This window comes from Gymnodraco acuticeps, unplaced genomic scaffold, assembly GCF_902827175.1.
Source record: "Gymnodraco acuticeps unplaced genomic scaffold, fGymAcu1.1, whole genome shotgun sequence".
Classification (NCBI taxonomy): domain Eukaryota; kingdom Metazoa; phylum Chordata; class Actinopteri; order Perciformes; family Bathydraconidae; genus Gymnodraco; species Gymnodraco acuticeps.
This window is the reverse complement of record NW_022991855.1, coordinates 1-23846: the sequence shown is the minus strand read 5'-3', so window position 1 is coordinate 23846 and position 23846 is coordinate 1. Positions and strand designations below refer to the sequence as shown.

The following is a 23846-nucleotide window of genomic DNA, read 5'->3' as shown; positions in this document are numbered from 1 at the left end:
CCAAACTCCGGAGCTTCGGGGACAGAGCCTTCTCTGTGGCAGCCCCGAAGCTCTGGAACTCACTCCCCCAAGACCTCCGTGAGTCTGAGTCCCTCACCCAGTTCCAGTCCCGCCTCAAAACCCACCTCTTCAACTCTGTATCCATAAGACCCCCCCCCCCCTCTCAATCAACTTCCTCCTGACTGCTTTTCTGTTTTGTTTTGTTTCTTTTTGGCTTTGTTTTAGTTTTGTTTGTCTACCCTCCCTCCCAAATGTAAAGCGTCTTTGGGTTCAGGAAAAGCGCTATAGAAATAAAATATATTATTATTATTATTATTATTATTAAAAGAACACCTTCATGCCGATCTAGATCCCTCCGCTTCGCGTCGGGCTCCTGATCAGCCTGTCGGTGTTCTTTTCCCCATAATGACCGAGTCGCTGCACATTATCCCTTACTTATTATCCCTTACATATTATCCCTTACATACCATCCCTTACTTATTATCCCTTACTTATTATCCCTTACTTATTATCCCTTACATATTATCCCTTACATATTATCCCTTACTTATTATCCCTTACTTATTATCCCTTACATATTATCCCTTACTTATTATCCCTTACTTATTATCCCTTACTTATTATCCCTTACTTATTATCCCTTACTTATTATCCCTTACTTATTATCCCTTACTTATTATCCCTTACTTATTATTTATTATAGTGTTTTTTTCATGATACATCGACTACACTCGATGTGTCGTGGGTTGTTTTACGTATGAGGTATGAAATGACTATATCGTGAACATTGAGTTTTACCTGGAAATTATTTAGCAAATCTTTTTTTATCTCATCTGACACTGAAATACACCTATCTCTGATCTGGTTGGTTCATTTAAACTAACAATCTTTGTGGAATGTGGAACAAATCTGCTCAAATCATCAGTGTTTTAATCAGGATTTAAAATCAATTATTTGGGTCAGGCCTGGGCATTATGAATATCCCTACATGTCTTAAAATAAAAATCATCATGTTTTATGGAAAGTGATTCAAAAATATCTATATATAAATCGGCATATAGCCTAAAAGTATCGAGATATTATTGTTCATAGCCACATCACCGAGGCCTAACTCTAGCAACATTTAAAAAGTGAATGCAAAAAAGTATTTAACTCGCAGAGGTTTTTATTCAAATGTCTGAATATATATTTTAGTTCCAGGGCGGGATACGTCAGATCAGCTTAAAATAAACTACACTGGTGACACCCAGTGCAGTGATGTGGATCATTAATGAGATTGTAATCAGTTTATTATCTTTGGCACCAGTGAGGTTGCAGAAAAGACTAACATCATGTGTAAGAGACCAAAACTCATGGACAACAACTTCCTGACTTGCAACAAATCAGCACTAATTAGAGGGTTATTGAGGAAAAACTCTCAACTAATGGCTTATTACTTGTAGAATATGGTTATGGTTATAATGACTAATAAAGAGCCAATATACTGCTAGTACGCATGTTAGTTAACAACTAGTTGATGGTTAATTTGTGTACTTTAACATAAAGTGTTAGCGTATTATTTTCTAATAAATGTAGGTATATTCTTTCGATTTATGAATTAGTATTGAATTAAATATTCGGAGAATAGTTTTGATTTAAGGGGTGGGACTGAGCCTCGGTCTCTGACCTCACGTTACACCGATCATTGTTAACGTGGCAGTTTCAAATATCCTCCAAGAAGCCACGAAAAAACAAACAGCGTTATGTGTTAGTGAATTATTACTTTTTAACTTGTTTTTTTATATTTATTCGTCTATTTATCCATTTACTTATTTGTGTATTATTTTTTGATTTGTTTTGACATCATGTGACCCACACAGTCGTGCATGGGTCATGTTTGAAATGCAGTGTTCCTCAACAGGTGATGACTCTTCAGTTTGTCTTGTTCTCTGCTCTTCACAGAACGATGAGCGGGGTCAAACCTATGGCATCAAAAACACAAACGATGTCAAGGTCGGTCCCTGAAACTGAGAAACATGTTGTGTAAATAAATGTGAATGCATTCTGTTGGAAAGTGTCTGATGACGTGTGCTCTTCCCGATGCAGGACGTGATGGAGTGTTCTGCAGGGCAAATCTGCCATGACACAAAAGAGAAGATGTGTTCTGTGATAACTTCCTGCTACTTCGAAGTGAGTGAAAAACTAGCAGCTCTTTACCGTCAGTTCCTATTTAAAGAGGCCCTATTCTGCTGTTTGGGGTTTTCCCTCTCCTTTAGTGTGTTCTATAGGTTTTAGTGTGTGTAAATGGTGACGTGACACACACACACACACACACTGTACCACACACACGCACTTACAGCTCCTAAAGCATAATCAGGCTACAGCCAGGGGCTCCGCCAGGGATTTTGGGCCCCATGGAAAGATATCACATTGGGCCCCACCACCAGGCCCAGGCCAACCAAGCACACTGCTGTACCCACACCTCCAGAACCCAACCACTCATTGATGCTTTAAATAACTCTACCTACAGGCTTGCATCTATCTTGTAGTCCAATACTAACCGCACAATATGTACTGACACTGAGCGGTGAACATATAACACTGTGCAGACGTGCAACATTCTGCTGCAGTAGAATTCTCTATTTGATATAACTCTAACATTCATGACTACAGACCTCAATAGTCATCTTTATGGAGTACATGCCTTTTTAATAACATTTTTGAATGGAACATTCAAACATCAAAATAAATATAACTTAAATATACATGACCTCTTAAATTAAAATAAAGTGAACATTAACACCAATATTATCATTTATAAAATGCTATAACAAAAAAAATAACATAAGCAGCAGATTTTTACAAAATAAGCGGGTATTAAAGTGTAAACGGACAACAAAACGGAAATGGAAATGAAAAAGCCTGATGGTGGCGCTAAATCCAACACACTCTCACTCCCTAAGCGTCCAATAACGACGTTTGGTCAGTGTCCGTGGCGTGCAGTTGTGACGCTCCTAGGCTCCTTCAGCGTCATAAAGTGACGCAAATAGCTTTCATAGATAGATTGCAATGTATTCCCATCTGCGCGGGATTTGACGCTCATGGAAGCACGGCATTCGTTTTTGTCGGCTGCCCTTAAAGGCAATGTGAGCGTCCATTCCCATTGGATAACGGAGAATTGTACACCCGGAAGTAAGTATTCCCCTTACTGTCGATTGATTTTACAGTGATATCTGCACTACTCATCGACTAAAAAACACCAGATTATCCTTGTTAATTACACAACATTGATTGGTTTAAATTGTGTGCAATGCTTTTGTATTTTTCCCCTTCGATTCGGAGAAACAAATATTTTTTCGGAGTAAAGGATGGCAGAAGACACTACACTACCCAGAATCCCCAGCTATCGTTTGGACTACATCATGTGCTCTGTTTGACGTCACGTGATCTTCAAATTTCTCCCTGCAGAAAAATAAAACATGGCCGAACTTCGTTTTATTCTCGGTGGAAAATGCCTATTTTAAAGTTAGTTTGGCCATTAAAATGCGTTTTGATGTCATTTGATGCGAGAAATATGAGTTGTTATTTCAGATGATGTGTGCAGTGGATGTACATGATCTTTAGTTTGCTAGTTATTACGAAGATTACTTCAGGAAATTGCGTCCATAACGTTTTCATTGTTACCAAGGTGGTTGCTAGGGACGCTGCTATCGATATTATTTCTGTTATGTTGTGTAACTGTTTAATGGTGTTATCTTTATTGCTACCCCCTTCCCCGTCAATGTATAGTGTTGGTCCACAGCGCAAACATATTAGTTTAACAAAATCCGCATCTAAAGATAGCCTACGTTATTTTCCCCTGTGCAATTCCAGTCTCACATCTCACAGCACATCGTCATTAACAAATACCGGAAACAGACCGAAAACATTTAAAAAGAAATAATAATACTTTATTCCGAGTGTGCTTGCTTTTCTCTTTGGAAGTCATCACATAACGGCATTGTAATACACGGTTCGGCTGCATTAAATATTACATATCTGCCGTAGTTCTGTATTTATAGAGCCCTGATGAGAAGACTTCTAGACAAACATGAGGAACTGAAAACGTGACGTGGATCATAAATATATCAGCCATTAAACAACATCTTACATTTATTTTCACACAATACGTCTCCTTGCAGTATCAACACTAATTCGGCTGACTTTTATATTTGATCCAATTGGTAGATAGGCTGTATTTACACCATAAAGGTGCACAGCTGATAGAAAGGGACACCTAGTGGTTAAAGCATGTTATTGAATTTCATTATTTTTATTATTAGATATTAATAGGATCCCTATAAAGTATATTCATTATTCGTTATTCTCTATTAATAGTTAATTAAAGACTGTATATAATTACTATTTTGCACATCCCTTTCAAGATTTCAAGATTTTCTAAGGTTTATTGACATATCATATAGGCCTACACAACTATGGTGTAGTTCTGCATTGAATGAAAAACTTGGGTCGCAGGTTCCTCAATAGCGCATTACAAGACATCTATCAATATGTGTGCATACCTCCAGCAATGTTAACTATGTTGAAGCACTTATTTTAACTGATATTATACATATGTATTATACTCTTATAAGATGTATGTAGATATTTCATCTCCGGCCTTGTCAGGTATTGAACAATCAATACATAAAGAACACAGAATTGTTAAATATAAAACACAGAATTTGTGTGATTATACTAAATGATTTACAAATAAACACCACTGCATAATGTACAACTGTAACACATGCTGATGTAACGCAAATGTTCTAACTTGAGATCAATAAATTATATCTTATCTTAAGCTGATCGATGGCTACTGCCGTATTTGCAAAATTTGCCTCTGAACCTTAACAAGTGCATGTTTCAGGCTTATCAATTAACAACAGGAGGGGTCAAAAACACAAGACCAGCTGTTAAATAAAGCTCTTCTGACCTTAGCTGGCATGTGTGTATATATATATTAATGCTGCCCATTATGGGCACAAGCAATTTTCACCCATTTATTAATTATATGTTTTAAATGTGAGTGTTTCCTATCCCCTAAACCTCCAGGGATGTACACAGTTTAATACTGGCAACTTCTTATTATGGGAAATACGAAAACGTCTTTTAAAACTACAACTCCCAGTAGAGACGTGCCATAGATACAGAACATGTTGCGAAACAGAATAGCCAGCATGTGTAGTTCTGGGGACAGGGTGGGGGAGGGGGGGACGCGGTGGACCCGTTCAAATCCAGTTTTGGACAGTCTGCGTGGTTCCATCCCATTTCAAGTGCTGTTCGAGGCTCGGCGTAACCCTCGGAGCGCACTCTCCAATCACAGAGCTTGAGGACTATCACGGGGTTTGTCAAACAGAGCATATGGTGTAGTCCAAACGATAGCTGGGGATTCTGGGTAATGTAGTGTTTTCTGCCATCCTTTACTCCGAAAAAACATTTGTTTCTCCGAATCGAAGGGGAAAAATACAAAAGCATTGCACACAATTTAAACCAATCAATGTTGTGTAATTAACAAGGATAATCTGGTGTTTTTTAGTCGATGAGTAGTGCAGATATCACTGTAAAATCAATCCACAGTAAGGGGAATACTTACTTCCGGGTGTACAATTCTCCGTTATCCAATGGGAATGGACGCTCACATTGCCTTTAAGGGCAGCCGACACAAACGAATGCCGTGCTTCCATGAGCGTCAAATCCCGCCGCAGATGGGAATACATTGCAATCAGTTGAACGCTATTTGCGTCCCTTTATGACGCTGAAGGATTCTAGGAGCGTCACAACTGGACGCCACGGACACTGACCAAACGTCGTTATTGGACGCTTAGGGAGTGAGAGTGTGTTGCTAAATCAGAGCCTATCACCTGTTCTCAGTCTTTTTCTCATCATGCATCTTGTGTGTGATCCAATACCGTTACCATAGCCTCGCCCTTTAACAGTTATTACGAGCCCTGGCTCAGCTTTACTCACCAAGAGCCCAGCGCCTAGCCTTCTTACAGGCAAAGTCACTGATCAAGTCCTTGAAGTCCAGCTTTCTAGCCAACTGGCTTTCAATGGACAGCATGGCAAGACTGCAAAGCATTATGGGGGACAGGGCTGCGGAGCCTAGAGATGGATCTGTTGGTCCTGGCACCAGGGGGAGGGACAACTGATTTAGTATGAATAGCTGCTAAAAATCTACCTGCATTTATTAACTGTCAGCTAAAAGAGGAGTGAAATTAAAAACCTCTGAATTTTCTGTGAAGATATTAACAGAACTTAATGTCAGCAAAACATTACAATTATTATTTACAATGGACTAAGCTTAGCTAACAGACTAATTTCCACCACTCATCGGCCACACCCACCTTTTCTTTTGAAAACTGGGTGACATACTGTCGGCCTTTAGTCCCTCTCTCTTGTCTTTCTCTCCTTTCTTTTCTTTCTTGAAAGCCTGACTTTGTTAGTCGTTGAGACATGGTACACACGTAAGTACTAGCATCCCTGCTCACATGCTCTCACTCTCTGCTAGAAAGGGCCGGTGCCGCACAGCGTTTGGAGGCAGGACCAAACCATTACATTTAAATAGATGGGGGTGTTCAGAGGCTTTGGATAATTAACTTTTGGAAGAAAATAAGTTAAATGAATCGTAAGTTTAGTGATTACATCATCAATATGACGTTATATTAATGTTAATTATTGATGATTGATGAAAGGTTACTTACATTTTTTTCCTTAATGTTCTAAATATATTTGGGACCCTGTCAGTCACGGGCCCTTAGAATCGTCCTAACTTTTCACCCCCTTACGGCGCCCCTTGCAACAGCCGTTGTGTATTTTATTATGTGAAGCACTAAATGAGGTTAAATTGTTAAGATAGGTTCAGGAGCATGGCCACGCCTAAAACTCCACCTCGAACCACGGCCACCCCTATTTATATCCGGCAAAACTTCCGGTCACTGCTCGTCTCCATCCTTTCAAGAGTCCTCTCCTGCTGATGTTCAGGTGTATATCAGTATGTAGTGTCTCTACTTTAAAGAGTCCTCTCCTGATGATGTTCAGGTGTATATCAGTATATAGTGTCTCTACTTTAAAGAGTCCTCTCCTGCTGATGTTCAGGTGTATATCAGTATGTAGTGTCTCTACTTTAAAGAGTCCTCTCCTGATGATGTTCAGGTGTATATCAGTATATAGTGTCTCTACTTTAAAGAGTCCTCTCCTGCTGATGTTCAGGTGTATATCAGTATGTAGTGTCTCTACTTTAAAGAGTCCTCTCCTGCTGATGTTCAGGTGTATATCAGTATGTAGTGTCTCTACTTTAAAGAGTCCTCTCCTGCTGATGTCCAGGTGTATATCAGTATGTAGTGTCTCTACTTTATAGAGTCCTCTCCTGCTGATGTTCAGGTGTATATCAGTATGTAGTGACTCTACTTTAAAGAGTCCTCTCCTGCTGATGTTCACGTGTATATCAGTATGTAGTGTCTCTACTTTAAAGAGTCCTCTCCTGCTGATGTTCAGGTGTATATCAGTATGTAGTGTCTCTACTTTAAAGAGTCCTCTCCTGCTGATGTTCAGGTGTATATTAGTATGTAGTGTCTCTACTTTAAAGAGTCCTCTCCTGCTGATGTTCAGGTGTATATCAGTATGTAGTGTATCTACTTTAAAGAGTCCTCTCCTGCTGATGTTCAGGTGTATATCAGTATGTAGTGTCTCTACTTTAAAGAGTCCACTCCTGCTGATGTTCAGGTGTATATCAGTATGTAGTGTCTCTACTTTAAAGAGTCCTCTCCTGCTGATGTTCAGGTGTATATCAGTATGTAGTGTCTCTACTTTAAAGAGTCCTCTCCTGCTGATGTTCAGGTGTATATCAGTATGTAGTGTCTCTACTTTAAAGAGTCCTCTCCTGCTGATGTTCAGGTGTATATCAGTATGTAGTGTCTCTACTTTAAAGAGTCCTCTCCTGCTGATGTTCAGGTGTATATCAGTATGTAGTGTCTCTACTTTAAAGAGTCCTCTCCTGCTGATGTTCAGGTGTATATCAGTATGTAGTGTCTCTACTTTAAAGAGTCCTCTCCTGCTGATGTTCAGGTGTATATCAGTATGTAGTGTCTCTACTTTAAAGAGTCCTCTCCTGCTGATGTTCAGGTGTACATCAGTATGTAGTGTCTCTACTTTAAAGAGTCCTCTCCTGCTGATGTTCAGGTGTACATCAGTATGTAGTGTCTCTACTTTAAAGAGTCCTCTCCTGCTGATGTTCAGGTGTATATCAGTATGTAGTGTCTCTACTTTAAAGAGTCCTCTCCTGCTGATGTTCAGGTGTATATCAGTATGTAGTGTCTCTACTTTAAAGAGTCCTCTCCTGCTGATGTTCAGGTGTATATCAGTATGTAGTGTCTCTACTTTAACATAAAGTGTTAGCGTATTATTTTCTAATAAATGTAGGTATATTCTTTCGATTTATGAATTAGTATTGAATTAAATATTCGGAGAATAGTTTTGATTTAAGGGATGGGACTGAGCCTCGGTCTCTGACCTCACGTTACACCGATCATTGTTAACGTGGCAGTTTCAAATATCTTCCAAGAAGCCACGAGCCATGTGTCCTCCTGATATAAGACATAATAACTTCAGAAGTAACACTGCAGTGAGGAAGAGGCTTTGGGAGGAAGAGGCTTTGGGAGGAAGAGGCTCTGGGAGGAAGAGGCTCTGGGAGGAAGAGGCTTTGGGAGGAAGAGGCTCTGGGAGGAAGAGGCTCTGGGAGGAAGAGGCAGAGGCTCTGGGAGGAAGAGGCTCTGGGAGGAAGAGGCTCTGGGAGGAAGAGGCAGAGGCTCTGGGAGGAAGAGGCTCTGGGAGGAAGAGGCTCTGGGAGGAAGAGGCTTTGGGAGGAAGAGGCTCTGGGAGGAAGAGGCTCTGGGAGGAAGAGGCTCTGGGAGGAAGAGGCTCTGGGAGGAAGAGGCTCTGGGAGGAAGAGGCTCTGGGAGGAAGAGGCTTTGGGAGGAAGAGGCTCTGGGAGGAAGAGGCTTTGGGAGGAAGAGGCTCTGGGAGGAAGAGGCTCTGGGAGGAAGAGGCAGAGGCTCTGGGAGGAAGAGGCTCTGGGAGGAAGAGGCTCTGGGAGGAAGAGGCTTTGGGAGGAAGAGGCTCTGGGAGGAAGAGGCTCTGGGAGGAAGAGGCTCTGGGAGGAAGAGGCTCATAACTTGTTGTTTGTGTTTCACAACAGGAAGATGCCACAGTGATAACTGAAGAGTGCCAGAAAGCCAGTGTTTCTCACAACGTCTCTCACTATGACTTCATGTGCCTGATGGCCAAAGACATCGGTTTCGTTCCGCCACGTACGTTCACACACAGATGCTCAGACAAATGCATTTGAAATGTTACTCGAGTAAAAGTAGAATCAGAAAAATGTAGTAAAAGTACTCAATAAATTAGAAAATGTAATGTTTATATATATAATCTCTCAAAATGCTGTTCTTATATAAACTAATGGCTAGTTTAATTTGTAACAAAACATCATATTTTCTAACTGTATTATTACCGTAAAGCTGGTTAAAGTACTTGCCTTTGAATGGCTGAAGAGGAACAGGAAGCACCTCTGCAGCTACTGAATGAATCCAAGCAGGGTTTCACATTTGCTGTAAATTAACACAAATTCTAGTTTCAATAATAACAATTTTCTTTGCTTTCTCTGCAGATGGGTTCTGCCAATACGGTGAGTGTGTGTGTGTGTGTGTATGTGTGTGTGTGTGTGTGTGTGTATGTGTGACGGACATGCTGTGTGTGTGTGCGTGTGTGTGTTAGTGATGTGTGTGTGTGTGTGTGTCTGTGTGTGTGTGTGTGTGTGTGTGTGTGCGTGCGTGTGTTAGTGACGGACATGCTGTGTGTGTGTGTGTGTGTGTGTGTGTGTGTGTGTGCGTGCGTGCGTGCGTGTGTTAGTGACGGACATGCTGTGTGTGTGTGTGTGTGTGTGTGTGTGCGTGTGTTAGTGACAGACATGCTGTGTGTGTGTGTGTTAGTGACGGACATGTTGTGTGTGTGTGTGTGTGTGTTAGTAACGGACATGCTGTGTGTGTGTGTGTTAGTGACGGACATGATGTGTGTGTGTGTGTGTGTGTGTGTGTGTGTGTGTGTGTGTGTGTGTGTGTGTGTGTGTGTGTGTGTGTGTGGTGTGTGTGTGTGTGTGTGTGTGTGTGTGTGTGTGTGTGTGTGTGTGTGTGTGTGTGTGTGTGTGTGTGTGTGTGTGACGGACATGCTGTGTGTGTGTGTGTGTGACGGACATGCTGTGTGCGTGTGTTAGTGACGGACATGCTGTGTGCGTGTGTTAGTGACGGACATGCTGTGTGTGTGTGTGTTAGTGACGGACATGCTGTGTGTGTGTGTGTGTTAGTGACGGACATGCTGTGTGTGTGTGTGTGTGTGTGCGTGCGTGTGTTAGTGACGGACATGCTGTGTGTGTGTGTGTGTGTGTGTGTGCGTGTGTTAGTGACGGACATGTTGTGTGTGTGTGTTAGTAACGGACATGCTGTGTGTGTGTGTGTTAGTGACGGACATGCTGTGTGTGTGTGTGTTAGTGACGGACATGCTGTGTGTGTGTGTGTGTTAGTGACGTGTGTGTGTGTTAGTGACGTGTGTGTGTGTGTGACGTGTGTGTGTGTTAGTGACGTGTGTGTGTGTGTGTGTGTGTGTGTGTGTGTGTGTGTGTGTCTAAACGGTGCTACAACGCCTCAAAACTCTTCAATCAGGAGAGACTTTGTTTTGATTGAACAATATGTATTGATTTAAGAACACACAGATGGATGCAGTGTTTGGTGATTAGACCCCGTTGAGCGGAGGTATATTTCGGGGGGGGGGAAACCAGCACGACTCAATCCTTTTAAAAAATCTCTCATAACTCACTATAGCTTTCAATCTCTAATCAATTTGAGTTAAACTTGTTTTACTGAAGCTGTTTGGTTGTGTCTCTGAATCCATCCTATTCAGAGCCGTCGTTTTTCATTCCACTAAATCACTTTTACAGCCTTATACCTTCATTGATGTAACACCCTCTTGTTTCCTGCTCTTTCTCCAGAAGCTGTTCTCGAGCTCTATTCAAAGATAGCTGCCAGTAAGTCTCACTTGTTTCTGGAAGTCATTAGAAAGTGCATGTTGGTGAAATCCTTCTGTTTCTCCTCATGTGAGCTCTGAGAGAACCATGGATGCATGACCTTATGTTTCTATAGCTTCTGTTCCTGTGTTTCTCTCCAAGCATTTCTTACTCCTGCGAAATACATTTAATAATTCACGGAGGGACAATCTCAAATATGTGAAAACTGTGAAAAATAACGGCATTTTTTACCTTTTGTCTGGCAAATGTTTCTCATCTCTATAAGATTTGGTCAGAAAACACATGTTTGATCCCCTTAAAGCTTCCTAATTCTGCGTGGCAACAGTTTAGCACAAGGCTAGCAGCTAACGGTGCTAATAAGTCCCATATAATAACCTTAAAATAGCGCCTTTGATTTGACCAAATACCTCCTGCTCCACGTCACTCATTTATCTTCCTATTGAAATGCTTAGTCTTATATTGCTCTCATTGCCTATAAAGCCCATATTGAGACACGCTATTACTGACTGACTGCCTTTATTCAGGTAAAACAACAACAACATTGCCGCCACCACCAACAACAACAACACTGCCACCACCAACAACAACACTGCCACCACCAACAACAACACTGCCACCACCACCAACAACAACAACACTGCCACCACCACCACCAACAACAACAACACTGCCAGAAAGAACACCAACCACACCAACAACAGTATTGTCAAATACAGCATTAACACTTGTATCACCATCAACACTGGCACCAAATGTCACATCGAGCCCAATACACGGAACCACTGGTAAGCTAAGCTAACGGCTATATGTGATTACATCATTGCTACCTGTATCGAGGCAATTAAATATATTATACTTGTATTTATTACTTATGTTTTATAACTAAATCTACGGAGGTGCAAACGACCCAAATCTCCTCTTCCATCAGGAGAGACAGTTTGAGAAAGGATGCAGATATAAAAACCCAAATGTTCCACATGAAGAAACATCTCCAGCAACTTGAGGAGACATGGCAGCCTTTACTAAAAGCTGCAGAAACCAAACGATGCAAGAAGCTCAAAACACAACAGAGACCTGAGACCAGGGGCCTGTTCTACGAAGCCGGTTCAACCTAACCTGGATACGTTTGAGTTAGCCGGTTGGCCTAATCCAAAACATACGCGCTCTCGCTAAGCGGTCCTACGACGCGGGTTATCAAGTGGATCGCTCAAGCCAGCCGTGTCCTATCTAGTTAGGTGTTCACATGAGAGGGGTGGTCTCTGGAGCATTCGACCAATCACAAACATGGAGAAGCGTACTGACAGCGCAGCGTCATACTTCCTGAATGAAAAGTCAACTATAATATTAGACATATGAAGAAGTTAAACTTTAAACATCCATGACTTAAACACTTGATCCAGGATCAAAGCCACAGAGCTGCACCTGCAAGGTGAAACCCTGAGTTTTCCCTGAAGTTAGCCGCTAAGCGAAAAGGCTGCAAATACAAGACTCTGCAAGAAGCTCAAAACACAACGGAGACCAGGGGACACTAAAGAGTGACGCACACAGCTGGAGACCAGGGGACACTAAAGAATGACGCACACAGCTGGGAGACCAGGGGACACTAAAAAGTGACGCACACAGCTGGAAGACCAGGGGACACTAAAGAGTGACGCACACAGCTGGGAGACCAGGGGACACTAAAGAGTGACGCACACAGCTGGAGACAAGGGGACACTAAAGAGTGACGCACACAACTAGGAGACCAGGGGACACTAAAGAGTGACGAACACAGCTGGAGACCAGGGGACACTAAAGAGTGACGCACACAGCTGGGAGACCAGGGGACACTAAAGAGTGACCCCTACAGCTGGAAGACCAGGGGACACTAAAGAGTGACGCACACAGCTGGAGACCAGGGGACACTAAAGAGTGACGCACACAGCTGGGAGACCAGGGGACACTAAAGAGTGACGCACACAGCTGGAGACCAGGGGACACTAAAGAGTGACGCACACAGCTGGGAGACCAGGGGACACTAAAGAGTGAAGCACACAGCTGGGAGACCAGGGGACACTAAAGAGTGACACACACAGCTGGCAGACCAGGGGACACTAAAGAGTGACACACACAGCTGGAGACCAGGGGACACTAAAGAGTGACGCACACAGCTGGGAGACCAGGGGACACTAAAGAGTGACCCCTACAGCTGGAAGACCAGGGGACACTAAAGAGTGACGCACACAGCTGGAGACCAGGGGACACTAAAGAGTGACGCACACAGCTGGGAGACCAGGGGACACTAAAGAGTGACGCACCACAGCTGGAAGACCAGGGGACACTAAGAGTGACGCACACAGCTGGAGACCAGGGGACACTAAAGAGTGACGCACACAGCTGGGAGACCAGGGGACACTAAAGAGTGACACACACAGCTGGGAGACCAGGGGACACTAAAGAGTGACCCCTACAGCTGGAAGACCAGGGGACACTAAAGAGTGACGCACACAGCTGGGAGACCAGGGGACACTAAAGAGTGACGCACACAGCTGGAGACCAGGGGACACTAAAGAGTGACGCACACAAGCTGGGAGACCAGGGGACACTAAAGAGTGACACACCACAGCTGCAGACCAGGGGACACTAAAGAGTGACGCACACAGCTGGGAGACCAGGGGACACTAAAGAGTGACCCCTACAGCTGGAAGACCAGGGGACACTAAAGAGTGACGCACACAGCTGGAGACCAGGGGACACCAAAGAGTGACGGCACACAGCTGGGAGACCAGGGGACACTAAAGAGTGACGCACACAGCTGGGAGACCAGGGGACACTAAAGAGTGACACACACAGCTGGAGACCAGGGGACACTAAAGAGTGACGCACACAGCTGGGAGACCAGGGGACACTAAAGAGTGACCCCTACAGCTGGAAGACCAGGGGACACTAAAGAGTGACGCACACAGCTGGAGACCAGGGGACACTAAAGAGTGACGCACACAGCTGGGAGACCAGGGGACACTAAAGAGTGACGCACACAGCTGGAAGACCAGGGGACACTAAAGAGTGACGCACACAGCTGGAGACCAGGGGACACTAAAGAGTGACGCACACAGCTGGGAGACCAGGGGACACTAAAGAGTGACACACACAGCTGGGAGACCAGGGGACACTAAAGAGTGACCCCTACAGCTGGAAGACCAGGGGACACTAAAGAGTGACGCACACAGCTGGGAGACCAGGGGACACTAAAGAGTGACGCACACAGCTGGAGACCAGGGGACACTAAAGAGTGACGCACACAGCTGGGAGACCAGGGGACACTAAAGAGTGACACACACAGCTGCAGACCAGGGGACACTAAAGAGTGACGCACACAGCTGGGAGACCAGGGGACACTAAAGAGTGACCCCTACAGCTGGAAGACCAGGGGACACTAAAGAGTGACGCACACAGCTGGAGACCAGGGGACACTAAAGAGTGACGCACACAGCTGGGAGACCAGGGGACACTAAAGAGTGACGCACACAGCTGGGAGACCAGGGGACACTAAAGAGTGACGCACACAGCTGGAAGACCAGGGGACACTAAAGAGTGACGCACACAGCTGGAGACCAGGGGACACTAAAGAGTGACCCACACAGCTGGAAGACCAGGGGACACTAAAGAGTTTACGCACACAGCTGGAGACCAGGGGACACTAAAGAGTGACGCACACAGCTGGAAGACCAGGGGACACTAAAGAGTTTACGCACACAGCTGGAGACCAGGGGACACTAAAGAGTGACGCACACAGCTGGAGACCAGGGGACACTAAAGAGTGACGCACACAGCTGGAGACCAGGGGACACTAAAGAGTGACGCACACAGCTGGGAGACCAGGGGACACTAAAGAGTGACGCACACAGCTGGAGACCAGGGGACACTAAAGAGTGACGCACACAGCTGGGAGACCAGGGGACACTAAAGAGTGACAAACATAGCTGGAGACCAGGGGACACTAAAGAGTGACAAACACAGCTGGGAGACATGGGGACACTAAAAAGTGACGCACACAGCTGGAAGACCAGGGGACACTAAAGAGTGACACACACAGCTGGGAGACCAGGGGACACTAAAGAGTGACGCACACAGCTGGAGACCAGGGGACACTAAAGAGTGACGTACACAACTAGGAGACCAGGGGACACTAAAGAGTGACGAACACAGCTGGAGACCAGGGGACACTAAAGAGTGACGCACACAGCTGGGAGACCAGGGGACACTAAAGAGTGACCCCTACAGCTGGAAGACCAGGGGACACTAAAGAGTGACGCACACAGCTGGGAGACCAGGGGACACTAAAGAGTGACGCACACAGCTGGAAGACCAGGGGACACTAAAGAGTGACGCACACAGCTGGCAGACCAGGGGACACTAAAGAGTGAAGCACACAGCTGGAAGACCAGGGGACACTAAAGAGTGACACACACAGCTGGCAGACCAGGGGACACTAAAGAGTGATGCACACAGCTGGAGACCAGGGGACACTAAAGAGTGACACACACAGCTGGGAGACCAGGGGACACTAAAGAGTGACGCACACAGCTGGGAGACCAGGGGACACTAAAGAGTGACGCACACAGCTGGAGACCAGGGGACACTAAAGAGTGACGCACACAGCTGGGAGACCAGGGGACACTAAAGAGTGACGCACACAGCTGGAAGACCAGGGGACACTAAAGAGTGACGCACACAGCTGGCAGACCAGGGGACACTAAAGAGTGAAGCACACAGCTGGAAGACCAGGGGACACTAAAGAGTGACACACACAGCTGGCAGACCAGGGGACACTAAAGAGTGATGCACACAGCTGGAGACCAGGGGACACTAAAGAGTGACACACACAGCTGGGAGACCAGGGGACACTAAAGAGTGACGCACACAGCTGGGAGACCAGGGGACACTAAAGAGTGACGCACACAGCTGGAGACCAGGGGACACTAAAGAGTGACGCACACAGCTGGAGACCAGGGGACACTAAAGAGTGACGCACACAGCTGGGAGACCAGGGGACACTAAAGAGTGACGCACACAGCTGGAAGACCAGGGGACACTAAAGAGTGACGCACACAGCTGGGAGACCAGGGGACACTAAAGAGTGACACACACAGCTGGCAGACCAGGGGACACTAAAGAGTGACGCACACAGCTGGAGACCAGGGGACACTAAAGAGTGACGCACACAGCTGGAAGACCAGGGGACACTAAAGAGTGACACACACAGCTGGCAGACCAGGGGACACTAAAGAGTGACGCACACAGCTGGAGACCAGGGGACACTAAAGAGTGACACACACAGCTGGAGACCAGGGGAAACGAAAGAGTGACGAACACAACTAGGAGACCAGGGGACACTAAAGAGTGACGCACACAGCTAAATTCGTCATGTGTTTTGGATCATGTGTGCTTTTATATCTGCATCGTCGTGTGTAAATAACCCTTTTTGGCGATTTGACCCAATCATAATATAATTCTTTGATAAAAGAAACAAAAGTGTTTTCTGCGTTTAGGACTCACCACTCTATTCCTCCAAATAGAGAGAACGGGTTTAAAGTTTGTCAGCAGCTCAGTGATTGGCTGCTGGGGAGAGATGCTTCCCTGATCTGAGCTGCATGTGGATCCATGGAAGAAACAAGACGTTTCCCCAACAACCAATCAGTGCGCTGCATGCAGAAACATCAGATTGGGCTGCCTAGCCTTCAATAAACACGGCTTGGGACTCATCGAGATATTTCCAAAGTGAAATATCTCGTTTCAAGGCTTTTCTTGAAAATAACTGAATTGAATGCCTTCTTTCTAAATTGTACTGATGTGTATTTTCTATCTTCTCGTAGATCCAAGTTCAGCAGAGAGCGTTAAACTAGGTAAGCTTTCCCCTGAATCCCAAAGTTAGTCATTGGTTAGAAGTGGCAGAGAGTTGGGACTTTAAAAGGTCTCAGTGTGGAAAAGGACCTCCAACGACCTGATGATAGGAGAGGACCCACAGCCCCAAAGATAAATAACCAAGGAATAGATGAACAGTAAATCACACGGGATGAAGGAGCTCTTGTAAAACGAAGCTGGACAAACAGGAAGTTAATTAAAACACTCGTAGACATACCAACACTTGTGTCTCTGTGTCACTCTCGCTGCCTCTCCTCGTCTTGTTAATTGAGACTCATTTAATTAATCACATCACATGTTAGACGCTTTTATCAACTTACATACATTCAATACTGTGGAGCCCTTTGGGGTGAAGGGTCTGAAGGACAGAACGACATGCGGACTGCAGTGGGACTCGAACTTGCTACCCCCTGATCCCAAGTCCAGCACACTATTCACTGAGCCACAGCCTCCCCATTTCAACATTTAAAAGTGATCACTATTTCCCAATATTTAGATTTTGTTTTTCCGCCTTTTCTTACGTTATTCCCTGAAGATGAAATCATAACACACTGTCTTTCTGTTTCTAATGATACTGTGTGTGTGTGTTTGTTTCCATTCACAGACGGATCAGGCAGAGGTACGTTTTTTCCTTCTTTAACACATTGAGATAATATTCGTGTAAATTGAGTTGAATGACTTGCACTGCTCTCTTGTATCCTCTCTCCTCCTTCCGTCTTCATGAAAGCGTGTGATGTATTGTGCACTGATTCTCTCTCTCCTGCCTCTCAGAGAGCGTCACCCTGAAGGGCTTCCTGGTCATCTCCGTGGCTCTGAACGTCCTCCTGCCTCTCTTCCTGTTCCTCTTCATGCGCCGCAGGCAGAAGCAGAACCTGTGGGTGAGTTCCCTTTGTTCACGCTGAGGATCCATGCAGTCAGGAACCAGTCCGACGGCCGCTCTGAGGGACAGCGGCACGTTGACACACACACACACACACACACACACACACACACACACACACACACACACACACACATACACACACACACACACACACATACACACACACATACCATGTATACATCACTTCAGGGGACATTACATTGACTTTCCTGGAGACTTATCCTAACCCTAACCCTCATGGGGACCTCCAATTTGTCCCCATAAGGGAGGCGAGTCCCCACACGTGACTGTGTAAACAGATTTAGGTCCCCACAAGTATAGTAATGCTAGGCCACACACACACACACACACACACACACACACACACACACACACATTTGATGATGTCATAACGATGTTTTGGCTTGTATATGTATATATATTTATTACATGGCTTAGTTGAATACTCGATTCTGATTGGTCAATTCAGAACACGTGACACGTTGTTAATCGAGAACAGACAGACCGCTGTCAAGGATTTATTGACCGCTGTTAAGGATTTATGGACCGCTGTTAAGGACGCTCACATCTGCACAAAGAAGTCTGTTCGATTGAACTGTTTACAGTTTGCTTTTCTAACTGACGAGACAAGAGCGACAAGAAAACAGCGGAGAAGTAACGGGGCAGAAACCTCCTTGTTACGCAGCGGTCCAGACATAGACATCAGACGGCGACACATATTCAGTGTGCAGTTCCTTTGGCATTAGGGCAGGGATATCTAGATACTTTCCAAGGTTTGACATCATGAATTGTGCTACTTTTAAAGCAAGCAGCGATGTTTTAAAATCTGTAATCAAAAAGCTCCTCAAAAGCGCTATGGAAGCAGTTCCTGCCGTTGCTACGTTAGTTCAAACGGTAACAACGGACTATTTCTCTTAGCGGATGCATGTCAATTTAAATCAATACATACAACTATTTTTTAAATCAATAAAATCATTTTCTAAATCCACAAAAGCATTTCAATTAATATTGGGAGTCATGTCGTTACTTTGTTGAGAATGTGGCCGTGTGATAAGCGGATAATGACACCTTCAGGCCGATCTAGATCCCTCCGCCTCGCGTCGGGCTCCTGATCAGCCTGTCGGTGTTCTTTTCCCCATAATGACCGCGTCGCTGCACATTATCCCTTACTTATAAGTAAGGGATAATGTGCAGCGACGCGTACATATATATGTATATATATTCTATTTAGAAACAGAGAGAGAGAACAGCCAATACATGCATTTAGATTTGTATTCATAAGTCACTCAATGATCCGGTCGATGTGCCGTTTGGAGGTTTGGGAACAGCATCAACTCAAGTTGCCATTTGTCTTTCAGGATTCCCTCCATGGGAACGCTGAAGGGAACTCCGCGCGAGCCAGAGTCGAGATCACGGTACAGATATATATTTTTATTATGGTTAAACAAAATTATGCTCTGACCCAGGACTCGCTTCACTAATGATTCACAAACATCAGACAAGCTGTCATGTTCTGCATTGAAGCACAGCAGGACTGAAGAGGTCCATGTTCGAGATCAGATTGCCTCAGGGTTCATACAAAAATGATAAGAGTTCATTGATTTTGTTTTAGAATCGGAGGATGAAAGCCCTCTTTATTTGTCACACAGTGTAATTGGACCTCTGCATTCAACCCATCCCCACAGCCAGTGCTCCCACACCTTTTACCCATTCCTGGCTTCTTAAAGGAATGGTATGCTCATGACACGCATTTTTAAATAATTATCATCCGATAAAACAGACCAGTCTCTGCCAGTCTTTTTTTTTTTTTTTTTAATCCGATGACATTATCAGTGATTTTAAACTGATTAATTACCGAAATAACATCAACACTGTGGGCGGCGCCATTTTACCGGACGTGACGTAAACCATGCGTTTGGTTTCGAGGACACGTTGATGTTCATGTTATTTACTGTAGTTACTCTCTTCAAATATGCCTCATTGTATCGCGAAACATTGCCACAATTCTGATAGGAACAATCCACGGAATGCTCGGTTCCATCTGTTGCCAAAAGGGAAGCGTAGGAAGTACGTTCGGAGGCAGTGGCTAGCGAAATGTGGCCGGCCCGAACCGAAAGATCCACAGGCGCATGTATGCAGCGAACATTTCAAGTTTCCGGACGACTACTCTGAGAGTATGATAAAACATAACATGGGATTTATTGAACAACCATTACTTAGTGGAGATGCAGTACCATCGGTCTTTCTGGTGTCATCACCGACCAGGACACCAGTTCGGCCAGTTGAGAAATCGCCCTCTGCAAGTGTGAAGCGACGGAGGACCTGAAGTAGTGCTCGGAGCAGTGCTTGAATTGGAATGAAAAAGGTGCCAGTACTCTAAAATCAGCAACTTTTTCAAGTCAATTTTATATATACAGCCCACAAACAAGAATTTGGCTACTATAATGCTGGTGGGTTTGTCTCTTTACTACTGTATATTTTAGAAAGGTTCACTGTACTTAAAAATTTTTATGATAGGCAGCGGATATGGCTAAAGCTCAGTAAGGTCAATATTAACTGAAAATATAGCAATCAAAGTCTAGATCTTCTGCTGAAGACACATGAAGCAGAGACCTTTCAGGTGAGAGCCCCTCTGGTGGTGTTCAACATTAATGACAAGGAAACAAAGCTCTGGTCAGAAGCATTTTTTATAAAAAGCTTTAACAAAATTAAGTATTTCTGTACATTTTGAATGCAATCTAACTTTCCAACTCAGAAAACGAAAAACGAAAAAGTGCCAAAAGTCTTCTCACATGGCTGAGCTGCTTTGCAATATACTTCACCACTGAAGAATACAAATATGTATAAAGTAAACTATGATGCAATCTAACTTTCCAACTCAGAAAAATGATAAAGAGCATGAACAAAGAACATGTAAAAACAAATGCAAAATTTGCACAATCTAAAATGAGAAACTGTAACTGCAAGTAACAAAGTCTGAGCCATGGTAAAGAGTTACATTGAACACCAAGCTGATCAGATAACTCCCTGGTTGGTCTGAAGTCCTTCTATCTCCAGGATCTGTACAAATCGGCACATTATGCCAAAAGTCTTCTCACTGGGTGAGCTGCTTTGCAATATACTTCACATTGTTAGAAAAGGCTCCAGAAGGCCTTGGGGACATCAGTATCAGGGGCTGGAGCTGGACAGGCTCTTTCATCAGCACTTCTCCTTCCCTTTGCCAGCCAGGACCTCACATACTGTTCCGGATTGAACTGTCCTAGTGATGGTCCATTACATTTAATGAAAACCAGGCTGGACAGTCGGCTGACAGAGAGAGCATTCCTTTTTGCAGTAAGGATATCGTTCATGCAGCTGAATGCCCGCTCACACTCACTAGTGGAGACAGCGATGGTTCGGACTGCTTTCAGTAGAGGCTCCATGGCAGCAGGTGTACGGGATGCCCTGGTTTCCTTGTATTCGCGAAAGCCCTGAACAGTCTCTCTTCTGTCCACTTTCAGCACTTCGCACAAACGTAGCACCTCTACGTCCCCATACTGTACGTCTAACTCCTCTTCAGGCCAACTTCCAGGATGGATAACTTTCATGTCCTGGATTAGCTGATTGTCCCGGGCCTCCCGGCCATGTAATGGGATTTCTCTTGTGCTGACATGAGAGGAGGTTGTGGAAGTCATTCTGTGTCTCAGATTCTCTACCATACTGCGGAAAAAACTGACCTGCATGAATCTGTACAAGCCTGCCATTCTCACGCAGGGCAACACCTTGAAGGACTTCTCAGCTAGAGCTGTATGAACTGTAGTCATGTGTGGGCCAGGCATGGTGACCATGGATTCAAAAACTCGTATTTCTCGAGTTAAGAGCCTATCTGCTGTAGGCAGTGTCATCTCTCTTTTTTGGAGTTGCCGAGAGAGGTCGCTGAGCTCTGTGAGCGCATCGTACATCAGTCCCAGATTGCTGACAAACGTTGCAGATGTGAGCACATCATCCAGGCCCTTGTACTTTGCTCTGTCTCTGGAATCCCTGCTCGTGTCGTTTTGCAGCATTTGTGAAGTGATCATGAAGCACTCGGTAGTTTTCCCAGACTGCTCTGACGCTCCTTTCACTTGAAGCCACCCAGCGGATGGACAACACACGCCCTATCACCAGGAGACGCTGTCCGACTGCTTGCGCACACTGCGTTAACTGCCTCTGATTTTTGGGGGAGGCATGGAACAAGGAATAGAGTTTGTCAAAAAAGATCTGGAAATGATTGAGCCCTGAGACCTCCTTGACCACATCCCCAACTGCCAGCTCTAGACGATGATTGGAGCAGTGCCACACAAACAGGCTTGGGAATTTACTACACAACTGGGTAGCAACGCCTGTTCTCTTCCCTAGCATGACTGAAGCCCCATCACATGCAAAAGAAACGAAACACTGACCTAAAAAGTCCTCGTTAAAATCTCTTCCAAGACACTCCATTAACGCCTTTGTGATGTCATCAGCCGTTGTTCCATCCAACTCGATCAGCTCCCAAAAAAACGTTTCGGGCTCAGCATCAGCTAATGCTGAGCGTAGACACACAACAAGCACCGTTTTACCACTAATAGTGGTAGATTCATCGACCAAAACACAGAGTTTTCTTTGGTTTTCTGTAATGTCTTTTGCCATTTTTTTCTTCAGCTCATGAGCTATGTGGTCGATGATTTCGCCACAGGTTTTATTGTAGTGCAAAAACCCTGCCCACGTTCAGCCCATTCAGTTTCTGTACATTCAAATCAATTGGCATGTCTGTGAATGGCCGGCTATGTTTGCCAATTTTATATGCCGTTCGAAAAACTCTGATAGTGGTGTCTAATTCAGATGTATGCATAGACTGCACTTGATGTTGAATAGTTTCACGTGAAGCAGATGTAAGGATGTCAGCAGCTTTTACATGGGCTTGTGATTCTTTATGTTCTTTGATTTTTTTTCTCAGGCTAGCTTGTTGTTTGCCCTTGTCAACACCGAAATGAGACACTGCACACTCACCCCATTCAGTTGACAGTTTCAGTCCTTGTCCAGTGTGTATTCCCAAATATTTGACATCTCTGCATATCCGACATCCTAGCTTCTTATCTTTAAGAAGGAGCCATGCATTGGTCTTGCAAAAATATTGCACCTGGTCCGTTGTCCAGCAGTCAGGTGCATCGCTTTGCCCGGTGTTGGTGGTGGCAGTTGCGCCAGCAGCAGCTAACGTTAGAGGCTCTGGAGGAGGCGGCGGAGCTAGTGCTAATGCTAATGCACTAGAACTTGGAGCAGGAGGATCAACCAAAGAAAGCTCCCCATCAGACACAATTTCCAACACAGGCACAGCATTCTCTGTATTTGAAGTTTCTTCCGGCGACAACCGCTGTCTTTTTGCACTTTTATTAATCCAAGCTAACATTTTAGAAATGCTAATTTGTGACGTGACTTGCTTTCCTTCTCTCGGGGGCGTGCCTGCTCTGTTATATCACTCTACATAGCCACCCACTGGGTGGGAGTTGCACTGCATAAACACAACACACGTGCATCTAGGTATGTAATTGTAAAGCATTAAAACATGGTTTTACTAACAGTTTTCAGGATTGTTGTTACTTCGGCATTATTATTATTATTATTTTGAAACGTGTATTACTATTAAATCACGGTCAATAGGTTAATTTTGACATAGTCGTTTCCACCACAGTATTTACATGGAGAAGATAAGCCCCCGCCCCCTCTCCAGCACGTTTCTGTTTGAATGACAGGAGTAAACAGCTGACAGCCGCTGTGAAACTCCAGCGGTTTAGAGCGATGAGAATGTCCGTTCGGCACCTCATGACGCATCTACTGAGTACCGGGCGGCTGTATATATATATATATATGGATGTATAATAAGAACGGGCGGGAGGAGTGTTGAGTACTGGCACGGTGCATGAGTACCGGAGTACCGCCAGCATGCCGGTACTGAGCAAGAAGTGC

General features: G+C 44.6%; 1 protein-coding gene across 1 annotated transcript in view; it reads left to right on the top strand.

The window, feature by feature from the left end:
• The window catches only part of LOC117535438, a gene marked incomplete at its 3' end in the record, with an annotated part of 36368 nt that extends 17026 nt beyond the window's left edge, over nt 1-19342 (top strand). Inside the window, 9 exon segments of the mRNA XM_034199891.1 lie at nt 1942-1992; nt 2086-2169; nt 9215-9326; nt 9686-9703; nt 11060-11095; nt 16951-16980; nt 17604-17618; nt 17771-17877; nt 19241-19342. Of these exon segments, the coding sequence (XP_034055782.1) occupies nt 1942-1992; nt 2086-2169; nt 9215-9326; nt 9686-9703; nt 11060-11095; nt 16951-16980; nt 17604-17618; nt 17771-17877; nt 19241-19342 (555 nt within the window).
• Nucleotides 19343-23846: the final 4504 nt, after the last annotated feature.